Consider the following 18,379-nt stretch of genomic DNA (forward strand, 5'->3'; position numbering starts at 1 on the left):
CTTGAGTTGGTTGGATACCTATCTGTGAAAGCTACTTTACCCTCTAGTCGTAAAGTATTTATAGAATTACCATCCAACAACTATGACGGCCAGCCCAAAATTTCTGTGATTTGTTATGTGAACCATTGCCAAGTCCGTTTTGACCTAAGTTTTGATTCTTTATCCTGTTTCGCTGGATATAAGCTGTATATTATACTCCGCGAATAACAGTGTGGTTTCACTCAAAATCGTACTGCACTGTAAAGCATTCGACATAACCTCGAAGAGGAATATGGTATTGTTGTATGTATATGTGAGTAAAAAGTAACATTTTGGGATCCTACTGATTGACCAGTAATCAAGTGAATAGTAATTTTTCAGTGAGACGGAGTCAAAGCGAAGAGGGATCAAAGGTCGAAGACCCTTTTTTACGTGAAACAATGGGAAGAATAGATCCAGTTTTAAGCCCACACCAAATATTTTTTTAAAATCTCTTAAACTGACTTCGTAAAGATCTATGCTAGTTTTTTGCTTTGTTCTTAAAAAAAAAAATTAAGCTACTCATACTCCCATATAAGCTACATATGTAAACGTCTCCCAATTTCCCTGAAATTTTATATTTGATCTTTTTTACATAGGAAGTGGGACTTACAAAAATTTCATTGACGTCCCACTGTTGCTTTTATGTTATATGCAAAAAAGGTAATATCTATCCCCAATTTCTTTCGCCGTTTTCAGCGACAGCAGCAATGGAAACCTGGCCTTCTCTTATTTTCCGTTCTAAAATTTTCCAGAAATGCCTAAATATATTCAAGTCTGCGCTTTGGGGTGGGATATTTAATTGCCTTGGGGCATTGTAAAGCAGCCAATTTTTAAATATATGTACCGTGTGCTTTGGTTCGTCATTCTTCTGGAAGATCCAATCTGCACCGAGCTCCAATTTATCGACCGATGGTTTCAAAATATGTTCAAATAAAGACTTATATCTAAAACGATCCATATTTACCTCAATAAATGTAATTCTACGAACTTCAGATGGCACAGCAGCTCCCGAAACCATAACACTACAATGGTGGCGGCTTTACAGTAGAGGTTTACACCGATCACTTTATAAAAGCTTGATTTTTCTATTTAAAAAAATAATATTTAGGAAAGGTTTTGTTTATATGTATTTAAGGAAATCAACGTGTTGGCCATTTCGGAAAGATCCGGGGTTTTTGCATCAAAAGACCGTTCAAAAATTTTCAGGAGTAGCTCCTTGCGAAGGGATTGTCCCTCGTTCGCTTGCTCTAGAGAGGCTTCGAACCTAACCCCGGTCTATGGAATTGGGTACTGCTGCGTCTGCTGAAAAGAAATAGAGATACATAAAATAGTCACACTTTTGCCTGTATATCTCGTGCAAAGCGTAGTTTCACCTAGGGTTAACTCTTAATAATCGTCGCGAACACAATTTCTTTAAATCATTTGTCGCTCCTTGGCGGTCACGCATAAAGGCGACATAGGGTTGCTATTAATGGTCTATTAATACTCATGACTCTCCTGGCCCAGGGTGCCTCCAGTTTTTTCGGCTGTTTTTAAGAGCTATAATTCCCGATGTGCGAACAGTAGGGATCCCTACCACCAGTCGCTACCACGCCTCCTGAGCCTCACACCATATGCCAGCACAGAAGCTATAGCACTGCGGCTTCGAACCCATACCTTCGTCGACGTCACTTTCCTAGAAGCTCTAGGCGTAGCTCCGAAGACTTTCCAACGGATGCTTTTGTCGAGCTATGCTTCCGAGCTACACCACAGAAGGACCTTGAAACGTTAGGGAGTGACTATTCGGCCAAGGATGCCGCCCTCGTCTAAGTGGATGTCATTGCGGAATGGGTGAAAATCGTATAATCGTATTACAAGGACCCTGGATAAAATTTTTTAAATGTAGACCAAAGATTGCAGACGTTTGTGTTCACAACATTGACTTCAATAGTCTTCGTTAAATCAAATTTAGAATGAAAGTCGACGGATTTTAAGTTAAAAGTTGTTAACTACTGTTTTCCGGCCTTACGATATAGGAGCTCATTATGGATGACCGCGTAGCTTCAGTTTTCAGACAAGTTCGACTGTCCACTACGTTAGGGTAGTATCACACACGGTCATTACTTCCACTGTCTTGGGAAAGCTTTTGCTTCACCACTTTGAGTGTTCTTGCGAAACAAAGCCTCACCTGGTAGATATATGTGCCTACGTATTGACATTTGTAAAAGGAGTCGTAACGTGTAGGTGATTGTTAAACTTGATTGATAGGCTATAATCAATGCGATTCACTCCAAGGGACTAGTTTTGGATAGGGCCGCCAACTTTAGGAAATGTCAAACCGGGAGACTTGGGTGTTGAAGGATGAAGTGTGAAAATCAAAATTAACATTTCAGACGCTATTGTATAGTTTCGCAAATAAACAACAGATGTTTGAATGTAAGCCCAAGCGATTTTTCAAACCCTTCTCATATGTACATATATCCTCAACTTAAGTATGAGGTAAGAATAATTTCAAAGGAGTGTTTATGCCCCTAGAACCTACTAAAGGATTTTGCATCACTGATTTCGCTTATTCTTGAAGACAGTTTAAAAACATGTTCGCCTTTGGTCATTTTATTTGAATTAATTGTTCATTATTAATTTTTTCAAAAATGCAAAGTGAGCATATAAATTTATTATATAACTTTTCTTTTAGTATTTTGTTTTAATAACTTGCTGAATTGGGTGATGGAAAGTCCGTGTTAAGCTGACATCGAAAGCGCCTGTTATTTTAAATAACTTTTGAATAGTTATAAAGAGTTCAATTTCGCAATTAGTTTCTTATAACTGGCAGTGATGCGCATCCGTTGATACCACTTTCGACCATATCCGACCAATTTTCGACATCAACAATAAATGGCCTAAACAGTGTTAAACGAGTAGAAAATATAGTAACGCGCCGGACGCCGCGCCGACGCGCCGATATTTTTGACATTCGGCGGCGGCGTGCGAAAAACGACCAAAATCGGCGGCGTTTATCGGCGGCGTATATCTCTAGTACATATACATTTTGGAAAGTGAATCCAAAAATTAATCATTTTTGCATTGGACAATAACCTGGAACTGGTACTTTCAAAGATAAAAAGGTCCTCCTCCACGCAATCAAATCTCAACAAAAAAAAATCCATAGTACCAACAAATGTAGTTGAATAGTTGATTACGCTTTTTGAGAGATTTTTTTTACTTTTCCCTTTACTTATTTTAATAATGAAATAACAAAATGTAAAATAAAATCGAGTAACCAAACTGGTAAATTAGGAGTTTTACATATATTTTAGAGCAGTGATCGTCACCCCGTAAACGCTTTCACGCAATTGTTTTTTAAAACGCTCGGGCAAGCGCACCACACATCCCCGCGCACACACATTCTATCCTCTCGCCCACAACCGAATGTATTCTGCTGTTCCCATTAGGAACTAACTGCTATAATTTCGTGTAAAATTACTTTAGAAGTACTATGTTTGGGTATATTTTTGGTTCACCTGTACAAAAACAATGAAGCTTTGTTTGATTTATTTAATAATTAAATTTTAAATTAAATTAAATTTTAATTGAACGCATGTAGAAGTATTTTTAAATACATTCAAGAAAACAATGCGATATGTTAATTTTGAAAGCTACCAAGCCCGACTGGGTTTGTGTACGTGCCAGCGCCATTTCTGATCGCTGATTGGCTGTCGCTATTTTTTTTAGAAAACAAAATGAAGAATAGGACATGCACTGACAAAAATTTATTTCATCACACTTGAACTTAATAATTGAATATGGAATATACATATTAGTGAAAAGTTTGAAGTAAGAAGATAATTTAAGAATATCACTCATTTCTCTAATAGAATATAATAAATAATAGCCGTAATTTTTTAAACGGTTTTATTTAGGTTGACTCAGTGTAGCGAACAGAATTTGTAATCGAAATTTAAGTAACTTCCCGATAAGCTACAAGCTTGAAATTTGGAATATAGTTCAGAAGCCGATGAAAATGCAATAATAAGAAAAAAACTCCGATAGGTGCCGCATGTATCGAAATATTTAAAAAAATGACATTTATGGTCCGATTTGGTTCATATTGGGAACACATAATACATACGTAAATAGAAAGAGACCTATAAAAAAAAATCGCCGCTAGGTGGCGCAAGGATCGAGATATTTAAAAAAAATCGTATTTGTAGTCCGATTTGGCTCATATTTGGAACACAATACATACATGAAAATAAAGCGACCTATAAAAAAAATCGCCGCTAGGTGGCGCAAGGATCGAAATATTAAAAAAATCGTAGTTTATGAATTTTCGAAGTTTTTACAGTGTACTTTTTGGTAGCTCAGTCCCCATTTTTTTCTTCCGATTTGGTTCATATTGGGAACACATAGTACATACATAAATAGAAAGCGACGTATGAAAAAATCGCCGCTAGGTGGCGCAACGATCGAAATATTCAAAAAAATCGTATTTTATAAATTTTCGAAGTTTTTACAGTGTACCTTTTAGTAGCTCCGTCGCCATTTTTTTATTTTTGGATTTCAAAGTAGGTGTGGTCACGCTTCCCTAAGAAGCTTTTGGCGATCCCTGTTTTAGAGAATTTAACTGCCAGACTGGCAGAGTAAAACTAACTTTTCTGCATGTATGGATTGCATTTCTTTACAACTCTCAGTCATTGCTCGGCAGTCACTAATAATAATGGACACCCCCACCAAGTCTTGCGTCCAAATCAAGTTTAGTGAAATTTCAAGCTGTCAATTAACTGGTCATGATTAAAGGAAAGACATTTCTCTTGGCTCTATTTTAAATCACACCCATAGTTTCACACTGCAACAACTTTTACATTTTTGATGCTCTGATTAAGACTTTATGAATTGAATTGATGTATCAATGTGAAGCCTAAAAATATGCTCTTTCTACCTATGAGTACAAAATCTTTGAATCCACAGGTTCCGTATTTTCACTTCCTTTTTTTTATAATCAGCGTGATTTGCACACAGAGTATATTAACTTTGATTGGATAACGGTTGATTGTACAGGTGTAAAGGAATCGAGATAGATATAGACTTCCATATATCAAAATCATCAGTATCGAAAAAAAATTTGATTGAGCCATGTCCGTCCGTCCTTCCGTTAGCACGATAACTTGAGTAAATATTGAGATATCTTCACCAAATTTGGTACACTAGCTTATCTGGACCCAGAATAGATTGGTATTGAAAATGAGCGAAATCGGATGATAACCACGCCCACTTTATATATATATAAAATTTTGGAAAACACAAAAAACCTGATAATTTAGTAAATAATACACCTAGAATGTTGAAATTTGACATGTGGACTGATATTGAGACTCTTGATAAAAATTTTGAAAAATTTTTCAAAATGGGCGTGGCACCGCCCACTTATGATAAAATCAATTTTACAAATATTATTAATCATAAATCAAAAATCTTTGAACCTATCGTAACAAAATTCGGCAGAGAGGTTGCCTTTTCTATAAGGAATGATTTGAAGAAAAATTAACGAAATCGGTTAAGGACCACGCCCACTTTTATGTAAAAGGTTTTGAAAAGGGTCGTGGACGAATAAAATAAGATATACCTTTGCAAAAAAGAGCTTTATATCAATGGTATTTCATTTCCCAAGTGGATTTATAACAATAAATAGGAAAAACTTCAAATTTAAAAAAAATAGGCGTGACACCGCGCCTTTTATCACTAAGAAATTTTCTATGTTTCGGGAGCCATAAATAGAAGAAAAATTAGTTCAGAACACTACAACGCACACAAAACAAACAACAACAGCATTTCGAGTGTACCTCTGGGTATGTAATGTTCGGTTTCACCCAAACTTAGACTTCCTTACTTGTTTCTACATATCTCTGATATTTTTGTTTTTTCGAAAGGTGTTTAAGATTTTCCTTCAACAAATTGTTGAAATATTTTTTTACGCATCTATGATCACCACAACCCATGATTTGGGTGAACTGAGTTTATATGAAAATTTCTCTACTTGCTAATGGTCTAAGATATACAATACAGTGTCATACCCTTCAAAACTTTATCGATCATTCCTTTAGGCATGTGGACAATGGTGACATTGAGCTCCATATTATTTAATCTGCATCTGCTATAGACACAAATTCTTACACTTGAATGCATACTTACAATGTGATTTCTTTCAAACTAACTCCCAAATGTATGCTCTGCATCTTTCCAGGCGATTGGTCCCATAACAGATCTAAACATCCATACGCTGAGTCAACGCGATTTGGTATACAGCATAACTTTAGATGTGCCAACTGAACAAGATCAGCCGCTCACCCATTCATGGCAGCTGAGCATTTGTATTAATTGCAATAATGCGCTTTGTGCCAAGCGCTTACCTACACCAATACTACCTACAGTACCAACCGCAGATGGTGCTCCCGCCCCACTTTCCATTAACCCACCGCAATTTCTCATAAATTGTTCACTATTAACAAACAACGAGGAATTGGCGCTGAGGCGTGCTAACAAATGCTATTCGGATACATTCGGCTTACTCATCATGGATCATCCACAATTTCAAACAGAGCAGGCAATCTCGCCAAATTTTACGGTAGGTTCATTATCGACGGGAGCAATACAGCCCACAGATATAAAACAACAACGCTTACGCCAACTACAGCAAAATTTACAACACCGACTGAAACGTGAAATAGCAGAAACAGATGAACGCATTCAACGTTATACCGAACAACAATTTGCATTGCTAAAGAGCTTCCGTGAAAAAGCCGAACAGGAATATGCGTTACTTGGACGCCTAATACAGCATGTGCCTGAACAACAGGCAAACGAATATTTAGATCGTGCACCACCAGCTTTGGAAGCTATAGGTGGTGGCAATTTTGCGACACGTCGGCGTAATACGATCAGCAGTCGTCGTGATATTATGTCATTAGTTACAACACCCACTACCCCTACAACACCTAATCCTATAATGGGCTTACATATGCTTTCAATGCCGTTGAATACAACAGCACCTACAACAACAACACTAACCAGTGCCATGGATGTAACAAATACTCAGGGTGGAGCTGGTGGTGGTGGTGCTTCAGCAAACTCTGCATTGACTACAACAATTGTCGGCAATATGGGCAGTATTGGTCGTCGTCTATCGAATTTTGATACACCACCAGCGACACCCGAAGCAACGCCGATGAGTGTGGGAAATAGTCCCACATTTAGACCACAGCAGCAGCAACATCAGCATCCGACATCATTGACACAACAACAATTTGTGCGAATTGCGGCCAATTCATTTCAACAACAATTCCCCACACCCAACGTTGAAGTGGCCGATGATTGTTTGTTCGAATTGGAAGGTATTGATGGCGGAAATTCAGCAAATTTGACAGGTGGTAATGGTGTCAATGTGAATACGCCATTTAGTGCGCTCATATCAAACTTGTCACAAAAATTGCCTTATCAACAACAGCAACAACAGCAACAACTGCAACGAACCCTTAATAACCACATACATCCACACTATCATCAACAACAACATCATTACAATGGCAGGGATATGAGTGATGTGGACGAAAGTGAAGATGACGCCGCCGAGGCAGAAGGTGAGAATAAATTGAATATAAGTTTTATATGGCGATTTCTTGGGGGTTTGACAAGTAATACCTAGTACCGAGATATTTGCGAAAAACTAAAATTTGCAACTTTTGACCTCGAAAATCTTCAAACGCTCACACGTGATTTTCTTCTATCTTTAATGCCACCTTTACAATGCAATAAAAAGCGTTACAAGTTTTCAGCTTCTTATCTCAAATTGAAATGACTCGACTATCACGTCCAAATTCCCTTGGCACAATGTTGGGACTTGAAATTGTAATTGGTTTTATATAAACATATGTTTTAACGCCGAGAATTGTGTTAGCCCAAAATTCCTTCCGATGGAAAATAATGCTAGTAATTACCTCTTTGAACTGAATAAGCAATTGTGAAGTAAAGTTATATTTCATCAATCCGAAACCTTCGGGGGTGTTTTTGCCGCAACAATAATGACTCGTCCCACCCGTTGTTGTTGTTGTTGTAGCGATAAGGTTGCTCCCCGACGGCTTTGGGGAGTGTTATCGATGTGATCGTCCTCTGCCGGATACAGATCCGGTACGCTCCGGTAACAGCACCATTAAGGTGCTAGCCCGACCATCTCGGGAACAATTTATGTAGCCACATTAAACCTTCAGGCCATCCCTCCCTCACCACCCCCCAAGTTCCATGAGGAGCTTGGTGTCGCCAGAGCCTCGTCTGTTAGTGAAACAGGATTCGCCGCGGATAGGTGAGGTTGATAATTGGGTTTGGAGAAGCTATATATTGCGCTGGCAATCTGAAGGGTTGCGCTCCACAGCCCCTTGAATCTGGTATTTTAGTCGCCTCTTACGACAGGCATACCTACCGTGGGTATATTCTGACCCTCCCACCCGTGATCACAATGGCTCCCAATGTAAAATTAAAAAGTACAAAACTAATTAATCCATGTATTTTTTTGCATTTCCAGTTGCACTCGATTTGGACAGCACAATGCCCATACCGATGAATAAGCGTGCCATCGGTGTCGGACAGCAACAGCGACCAGGTGCAGCCACCGCAGCCGATGTCGTGAACTTCGCCAAAAGTCTGCCAATTGAAATAGCAAATTCGCCAATGACTGTGGGACGTTCCTATATGAATGTAGTGGATGAAGATGTAAGTTGGATAATTTTTGTGAACTGGGGTGGAAGAGAAAGAAAAGGCTAGGAGCCAGCCGTAAATTGTATTAAAATTTATTGATTTGAATTTACTTACGTAATATATTCTTTTAATTTTTCTTTATAAGGATTTGGACAACACCGTAGATATTGCGGCGAGCATTAAAGCCTTGGCTAAAAGTGTACATGGCGAAGCGGTATTTGGTGATTTGCCACGCCCACGTATGCGCTCACAAATTTAAGCTGTATTGTTAATTTTAATTATATATACATACATACAAATATATGTGCATTAGGGCATATCGAAAGAACAGGAAAAGTTAGCTGTTATTGTAGCAGTGCTTCGCCCATCCAATAGGCGCGACCGCTCACAAACTGTCATCAATATCTAACGGGAGTTTCCCTAGGGAGAGGAATTGTTAAGAATTGTATTCGCCGGGTAATTCAGAGAGGTTCGACGCCTGTTTGTATATCACTGTGGACCTGTGTTTTTTTTTTTTTTTTTGCTTCTTACGTTCTCAGGGGCGGTATCAATCAGATGTCTGTTGGGATGCCCAGGTTTCGTATTCAACAGAAACTGTTTGCTCATTTCTCTCCAAAAAGAAAACCCCAATTAAGAAAAGTTCGCTCACATCCACAATAGTTCGCAAGAATGTACGTACACGATCTCACAAAGGTAGTATTGTCTCAATACATTGTGGGGATATTTAGAAAACCGTAAATAAATACCTGACTTCCTGAAACTCATTTCTTACTTTTTTCGCAAATGTTTAACATTCCGTAATCGTTAGTTTATTATGTTTAATTTATGATGGTATGCTATGGCAAAAGTTTCACATCCACGCCGAACCTGCAAATCCAGTACCAGATACCAAAGATACCTCGTTATGGTCGCGGATAACAACCTGAGTGCAAAAAAACACATATTCCAACAAACTACCCTATCAAATACATGTAGGATGTCGCATTTAATCACTACAGATCGATGCAGATTTATCAAATTTACGTGTAAAGAATTTAACAAACTGCGTATCTTTACCGCCAATATATACGTGACAACCCAAACAATTGTACAACAACAATTAAAAACCCATTAGCTGGATATAGTAGTACCTTTTGGTAAATTTTAGCCTGCCATTTTTATGTACGTGGCTGACAGTGAACATTCGCCACACTCCAAAAATACTGAAAGCTTCACATAAAGGTTTCGAGCACACTTCTCCTAACTTTCATATCTCATATAGAACTCTTACATGATCATATATTAGTTTGCTAAAGGTGAGCATTCTTAAATGTTTAGTATTGATTATAAGGTATGCTTTGGATGTTACATGAAAACTACCACATGGTATTCGGATGTAATACGTAGCTAGAAACTACCATTAAATGTGTTACCGGAGCGTACCGGATCTGTATCCGGCAAAGGACCATCACATCGATAACACTCCCCAAAGCCTTCGGGTAGTAACCTTATCGCTATCAACTAGGAGCACACAAGGAACTACTGTGGCCTGGGTTCCTGGCCACAGGGGAGTCGAGGGTAATGAGCAGGCGGACAGCCTGGCCAGAGAGGCAGCAACGATACGACCAATTGGTCCCGAGCAGTTCCTGCCAGTAGGCCCGCAGGAAATTAGGGGGCATCTATTAGTAGAAGAAAGGGAAAAGAGGGAAGAACACTGGCGTAATATGCCAGGCCTGAGACAATCTAAGCTACTGTTAGGGGATTACTGCACAACTCGATACAGGGCATTTATGGGCCTCTCGAAATATAACCTAAGAATCCTAACAGCTATTCTTACAGGACACTGTAGACCGAACAGCCACATGCAAAAGCTGGGTATAATATCGAACAACACATGCCGATTTTGTGATCGATCAGCGGAGACGGCGGACCATATCCTCCTGGAGTGTGATGCAATCTCAAGACGTAGGGCTAAGTTTCTGGGCTCACCATGGCCAGAACATTCTCACATCAAATCCCTCAAGCCAGGTGAACTGCTAGGGTTCCTCAGAGATGTGGGCTTGGATGAGGTGTTGTGAAGCAGATGAGGGCACAATAGACCAATGGTCGCAGTGCGATCCTCAATTAATTATCTATCTATCTATCTAACCTTATCGCTAAAACAACAACCATTAAATGATAGGTATGCAGTAACATCTAACGGTGAAATTGATGTGAAATGGGATAACGTCTGATTCGGAACTGACCTGCAGCTCCATTAGAGCATTATAAAATAGAAAACAGTTCGATTCTGTTATACAAAGATTGGACAACAAATTTAAAAATATCGATACATAGGGTGCGCGGTACTGAAATTCAGTAACTTTTTTTTAACGCCATTCGCCATTGCTTTCGGTTTTCAATAACAATTTTTTATCGGTATTCGTTAATATATGATCAGCTATTCAACATAGTTGGATCAAAGAGGTATTGGTGTCATAGAGGTTGATTCCACATTGCAATTGAGAAGATGATTGGGAAGTCTGTTTGTCTCAACATTGCACATTGAGAACGGGTTTATGTTCCTTTGGTTTAAACGGATTTCTTTACAGTGCTTTGTTTGCCGGATTTCTTTATAGTGCTTGCGGAGATGACTCCTTGCGTTCCTGGGAGTCGGAGCCTTTGCAATTGCAATTTTTTGAAACGCGTTAGCTCTTAAGCCATTTTTCTTCAATTTCATTTCACTGCGTAAGCGATGTTGAAACTGGGTTAGAGAATAGCATGTGATAAATGGTTCTTAAAAATGTCGACAAAAGAATTTGAATTCGCCTACAGGAGAAATGTTTTTTTTCGCTTCGCAACTATTTTGCATGTTTTATATGACGGTTTAAAGGCAAAGATTTGTTTTTTCGATATGTTCTAATGTATGTACTTTTGTAGTAATGTTGTTCTTTAAACTATACTAGTTTGCTCAAAATGAGAAGAGGAAAAATATAAAGTTTAAATGCTTCAATTATAAAATTCTTGCATATATTCATGCATACATACATACATACATACGTTTATTAAACAAAGCATATTTTCATTACTATATTGCATACATATATATTTAAGTACATTCAAATATACTATATTAGATGCGCATGAGTAAATGTCGTTACTATAAAGTTAGTAATGCGTTTTATACATATTTGGTTATTAACTGATGTAGTACTTATTATGTAAATGTTACAAAACACTAAAAAAAATTTACGAAAAACAAAATTTGAAATAAATATATTTTATATTTACTAATGTGTTCCGATTGCGCACATACAAGCAATAAAACAACAACAAAGTTTAAGAAAAAAATAAACGCATGAAGAAGATTTGCTACATAAAAGCTCCGTTTATATTGAAACTCTGACGTATTTTTTTATTTATTTATTTTTTTTCAAACAACAAACAAACATTCACACAATCCATATTGTAGCCATCATTGTGAATTCATACAATTGAAAAATCTTTCTATTCCTCCATTGCCATACCCACCTGTCAAATAATAGCTGACAGGAAGAGCGGCTGTCGTGAATAGCCAGAGAATGGAATAAAGGTTTGTTTTTTTGCTCTCGATTATTAATTTGAAGTGCCATAAATTGCCCATTTGTGTTTCAAATCAGATTCTCTTTTAAATGTGTATTCAGAAACGCAGACTACATATTAATATTCATTTCTAAAATCTAGTTAATAGATTAAATGTAAGCAGCCAGTTAAGCAAGCATTTTAAAATATTGTGGCGAATCTTGACATCACTAGGCTGTTAGTAAACAATAACGCAACAACAGAAAACTTGAAGCAACCACTGTGTACATGAACACATAAATCATAATTTATACACATACATAGAAGGCAACGAAGAGATACTCACAAACACATGTAATCATCAGTTCTTACTCACGCATACACACGCATATAACTAATTACCAAGTAGGAGATACAAGAGTTCTAGAAGGTGAAACGTCTAGACCTTTGGTGATATATGCGGGCGAGGCAACAGAGAGTAATAATGAATCAGTTTTGATTTAAACATGCTATCAGTTGCAAAGTGCAGTATAATTGTACTACTCCCAAAGTAGTGTAATAAAGACCATTTTGCAATACAGAATTTTGGAGTGATTTATTCAACAGTTTAGCGATTTGAACGTTAACAGAAGGTTTCAAGTAAGCGGCATTTCCCTAGATTCGTTAAAATACGTAAATAATGCAATATATCAGTCGCCTACAAACATGTTTGAAAAACACTGGTGAACAAATAATTTAAGTAATCGAACAGCAATTGAACAGGTGATCGAGGCTGTTTACTATTGTGAATGTTTTTATCAAACATACCTCACTTGTATGAATTCACAATGGTAGCCATGTTGCCATACACATGAATGTGTGCAAAGCAAAATGTTAGGAAATCAAGTTTTAAAGTTGAAGCCCCTTAAACATTTTCCAAGCACTCATTATTGTAATTCCAATAGGAGTTCAATATATGTGAGAAATATGAGTTTCAAAAATTAAAAACATATACAATCTTAGAAGGCTCTTATAACGAGTTGTAAAACGAGCGTATGTTTGATAGGCGCTCACTTTATTTAGACATTAAAAAGCGTGATTTCCTTTTATGCTTGGTACTTGGTATTTTAATGTAATATAGAATATTCAAGGGTTAACCGAGTGAATCCTGCAACTCAAAAATTCGCACTCGTGCTTTTGGCCAGACAGCTAAGATATGTTTTTCTAAGTATGTTATAACGGTTTTTTATATCCCGTATTGGCGTATTGCTGTTGTCGCCCTCAGTTTTTCGATTGTAGTTTTTTCTTGGTAAAATCTATGACGCAATAAAACCAGACAGGTGAAGGCGGTAGCACCAAAAAAAAAAACTGACGGCCCTCATAAAAAACTTTTGGTCCTATTTGCTACTTGGCAAACGGGGACATGAAAGAAAAGAGAAGAGAAAACAAAGGGAATGGGAAGAAAAGATAGAGGAAGTTGGAGGCAAGGCGGAGAGGTAAATTGAAATATGGAGAGTGAGAGTAAAAGTAAGAATAAGGGCCAGACAAAGTAGAAATAGACGTTAACAGGAAAATTAAGATAGGTAAATTGAATGAGCCGATTAAGGCAAAGTAGAAAATACATAGTGGAAAGGAAATAAGAGAGGAGGAAGGTTAGACAGAGGAGACCCAAGTGGATAGTTAAAAAAAGGAGAAACTGAGAACAATGGCTGTTGGGTTTGATCACACGGCTGGCAGCATTGCATACTTGTCTAAACGTTTCCAGGTTTAGCCAGAGCTGTTTAAAGTAAAGTTCCGATAAGGTAAACTTTTTTTTGCAAACACCTAACCTATAAGCTCTTATTTTTTGAAGCATCGCTGATATAAAACCTCTGCTATATATTCCACACATACAACGTTGTAGCACTTTCTGTTTTCATGTTTTTTGATAAACTAAAAAAGAAAATGTAAGGAAAACGCGAGAATTTCCTTGATAGACTGTTTTTTTTTGATGTCCTTAAAGGCCAGTTAAACTTCCTTAACCCTAACGCCATAGTCGTAACCATACCCATATCCATAACCATCTCCAATGTGATCGATTAATGGTGCCAAAACCTTAAACATCTGACATTTTCATAAAATTGAGGAAAACGCAAAAAATTACAAACATATTCCACAAACAATAAGTCTCTTATTCAAAACGTATCCAAAACAATAAATAAAATATACAAAAAGTTAATAAATTCACCAACTCAAATATTTTAAAGTTATGGATATGGCGAAAAACCAGAAACCAATTGGTTGGCTATGGTATGGTTATGGCTTTAGCGTTATGGTAATGCGCCATTAATCGATTACATTGATTTCCATAAGGTTGGTTCGATCAGCTATTTTATCTGGTTATGGATAAGTCACCATTAATTGGCCCTTTATTTTGTCACTTAAAACATTTTTCGCAATTGACTCAAATTTGACAACGGATTTCGCTCACATGTGTGCAGCAATGATTTCGAGTATAACTTCTTTCATAGGTACTGGGAAATGTGATACTCTGTAGATCCAGCCATTCATTTGCGGCGACTAAAACTTTTCTATTTCCTCTCAGGAAAAGGATATAAACCCTCCCACAAAAGGAAATACATACCGCATGCGTTATTTTCCTACACGCTACTTTCTATATCAGAAAGGCATAATTGTAGTATTTGTTTAGGATACTGAAAAAATCAATGCTGCAGATAAAGCAATAGGTCATACTTAAATATACGAGGGCAAGTATTGTCAAATGCGACTCTATTTTGTAATATTAAATTGATCTGTCTGGTTTAATGCGTTATGGGGGAAAATCTAAATCTAGTGTTTGAAATCTGGAACAATTATTTTTTGTATATGAAAAAATATCTGAAACACCACTTCAAAAACAAAAAAGAAATTGTCAAAAATCTATGCGAATTTTGATATGCTTTTAACTTAATTTGTTATTCTTAAATGTATCGGGCTACAAAGCTGCATACTCAAAAAAAAAAGTTCGAAATTTTAATCCATATTTTTAAATCTTTTTTTTTTATTTCCGATAACGTTTTTGAGATGGGTTTGCATAGTAGGTAGGTAGGTGAAATGGCTGAGTTCAAGTAGTTATTTAAAGCCGTTTTGATGCCACGTAACTCGTCTAAAAACCTACGGAATGTTATGGTCAATGTATTGCAATCAGCCAGAGTTGTTGATAAAATTAAGAATATTCGGGATTGCTATCACAGATAACCCTCTGAGGTCTTCTAGAAACGGTGTTCTAAGGAACCTTAGGCGGGCTCTAGCTAGAGCCGGGCATTTACACATAAAGTGTTCTACTGTTTCCCTGGCATATGGATCTTTGCAGCTTCTGCAGTAGTCGTTATACGGAATGCCCATCTTTTCCGCATGCGTACCTACTGCCCAATGACCGGTGCAGACTGCTATCAGTTTGGGTTTGCATAAGTATATATTTTTTTATGAAATTGACGAAAATAACACTTCAATCTCTTCAAAAGCAAAAACAAAGTCAACGTTTGATAAGCATTTTGCAGGAAATAAATAAAACCAACGTGAAATATTGGTCAACTTGATACGGAAATTGTCGAATCATTTATTAAATTGTAAACCGAAAACGTTTTTCGACGTATGTACCTCTTTTGTATGCTCTTAAATATTAAATTGTATGCACCATTACTCATACTATTATTATTACTTTTAAATATAAACGCAGTTAAAAATACAACATAGTACATTTCGACTGCTGAGTAAAATATCACCCTATCCCGGCTGACGTTTCGAAAACGCCTTATCCCAGAAAACGTTGAAATAAGCCCTATTTCAGAATTTGATATTTACACTCAGCAGTCGATATGTCCTGCATACTACTCAATAATGTTGCCAATCATGATGATGTTGCATTCAAATTAAATTTGCACTTTTAGTTTAATTTGTAATAGTTTTAAGTTTATGTTTTTATATGCTTTCTCATGGAAAATAATGTACATTAAGCGATTTTCAAAATAAATAATAATAAAAACTAAAAAAATTTCAAAAATAAACTAAAAGTTGCATAAGTTTTCTCAAGTATAAGTCCTTAGACTGCAATGCTATACTATTTTGAAATTTGATAATAAATGGTCACGGAATTTAGCTGTTACCAGCTGTTTCTCGCAATTTCTTTTTAGAGTCATAAGCCACCTTTTCATAGACCGGGTCACATATATTCTTTCTTGATTCAATACAAGGCCACTTGTCTTGAGCCAAGTCTCCGAAATTCCTCTATCAGAGCAGCATTGCTTTTGGTTTAAATTTGTGCTTGAACTTTAATTTCACATTGGAGTCACATTTAAACACGTTATTTGTATAAACTCCATAATTTCCAGGAACCTGAGATTCGTTGAAAGGAAAACAAATGATTCCTTGCTGAAATTTCAAATCATCCAGCGGAATTGCGACTATTTTAGATATTTGCTCAACGGTATATTCTGATGACCTAACTTTTTTTGCAGTTCATTTGAAATTTTTCAAGGTTTGCAGATGTAACTCTAGGGACAATTCATCTTTGCGGCGCACAGTGGTCTGGATTTGGCTTTCAGTGGACTTAGCGAAATTAAAAATATATTGGAGCCTTTAAAACTTGTTTACAAAAAACAAAGTAATCACACAGGCACAACAGACAAAGACACAGCAACCAATAAACACAAAACAATTAACGCGCCAAAACAAATCCACAAAGAAGGTAAATCGACTAAAATTACGGATTTTTACCTGCCCCAGTCAGCTACACAAATCGCTCAGTAAAAACCACCCTCGGCTCTGAATGAACACACAGCACATACACATATGTAACTATATATACACAAGCGTCAATTCTGACAATATCTGCTCATGTACCTACGAATTATAAATACAGGACAAACGACAACAACAGATCTGAACGAAAATCGACACTGATGATGGCACAACGCCAAAACCGGTTTGTTTCAAAACCAAATTTGACAAGGGATGATGGAAAATAGTTCCAATATACATCAAAAAAATATTAGGTAATAACACAAACTATCCGGTTAAACCGGATATTCGAATAACCGGATAGCTAAGCAAAAAATCTGGATATCCGGATTCGTAAACGGAAAATTCGGATATCCGTATTCGGGATACTGGAATATAAAAGTTTAATTTCTGCATATCAGAATTGAACGAAGCAAACATCGATAAATTATTCACAAAATATGTCTGTAGATTATTAAATTACCATCAAAAATTGAAAAGCTACATTTTTACAAACATCAACAATTTTTTTTTTATATTTAATGTTAAATAAACATATGTATATGGTACATCAATTTGTTGATATCCAAAAATACGGTTATTAAAGGGATCTTCATAAATCCGGATATCCGGATAGTGTAACAAACGAATATTAACCGGATATCCATGTCGTCCGGATTTTATCCGTGTCAACGGATATCCGTATGGATGTATCCGGATAAACTTTTTGAACAGCCCTGATCTATACTCTTTGGTTGCGGATTCATTTCATTCAAAAACTTTTCTTAATAATTTTTGATTCACTAAAAATTTCAAAATAAAGAGTGAAATAGTTTATATTTCAAATAAAATTGAAATAAATATGATTCAAATACAAGTGCCATATTAAAAAGAAATATTTAAACTACACGAATTTGTGAAAAGGAAGAATATTGCACAACGCGAGTTGGCGACCCATTTCCTCGTAACCCTCTTTTAAAGCAAAGAGTTTCAACAAAATGTGTTAAAAATTTTTGTTGAAACTCGTTACTTTTGGAAGAGGGTGTGTTGAGGAAAGTGCACGGGTATCGAGTTTTTTGTGTTGACTTTTTTCTGTAGTAAAATAAGGTTTTTGTAATTTTTTTAATTAGAAAATTGTTATTGATTTTGAACAAAAATTTTTAAAAGATATTTCATATTATCTTTTCAAATTTTCAATAAATAAAATGGTATCTTTTTACAAGACGGTGCACCACCTAATTTTAAAAGACGCGTTTCGAACTCGCGTTTTTAAAATCCGAAAGCGGAAGTTCAAAATTTTATTTCTGTCGAAAGATTTTACAAAAAAAAAAAAAAAATGACCCCGAGAGGGTCCGAAATATAGGACCCGATCCATAGT

At 36.6% G+C, this 18,379-nt stretch overlaps 1 protein-coding gene across 1 annotated transcript in view; it reads left to right on the forward strand.

The window, feature by feature from the left end:
• The window catches only part of PRAS40 (Proline-rich Akt substrate 40 kDa), a 57,449-nt gene extending 44,706 nt beyond the window's left edge, over nucleotides 1–12,743 (forward strand). Inside the window, exons 2-4 of the mRNA XM_067770648.1 lie at nucleotides 6,242–7,634; nucleotides 8,573–8,760; nucleotides 8,891–12,743. Of these exons, the coding sequence (XP_067626749.1) occupies nucleotides 6,242–7,634; nucleotides 8,573–8,760; nucleotides 8,891–9,004 (1,695 nt within the window). The 3' untranslated portion in view covers nucleotides 9,005–12,743. The remainder of the gene's footprint in view (nucleotides 1–6,241; nucleotides 7,635–8,572; nucleotides 8,761–8,890) is intronic.
• Nucleotides 12,744–18,379: the final 5,636 nt, after the last annotated feature.

Source organism: Eurosta solidaginis, chromosome 3 (assembly GCF_040869045.1).
Source record: "Eurosta solidaginis isolate ZX-2024a chromosome 3, ASM4086904v1, whole genome shotgun sequence".
NCBI classification, from domain to species: domain Eukaryota; kingdom Metazoa; phylum Arthropoda; class Insecta; order Diptera; family Tephritidae; genus Eurosta; species Eurosta solidaginis.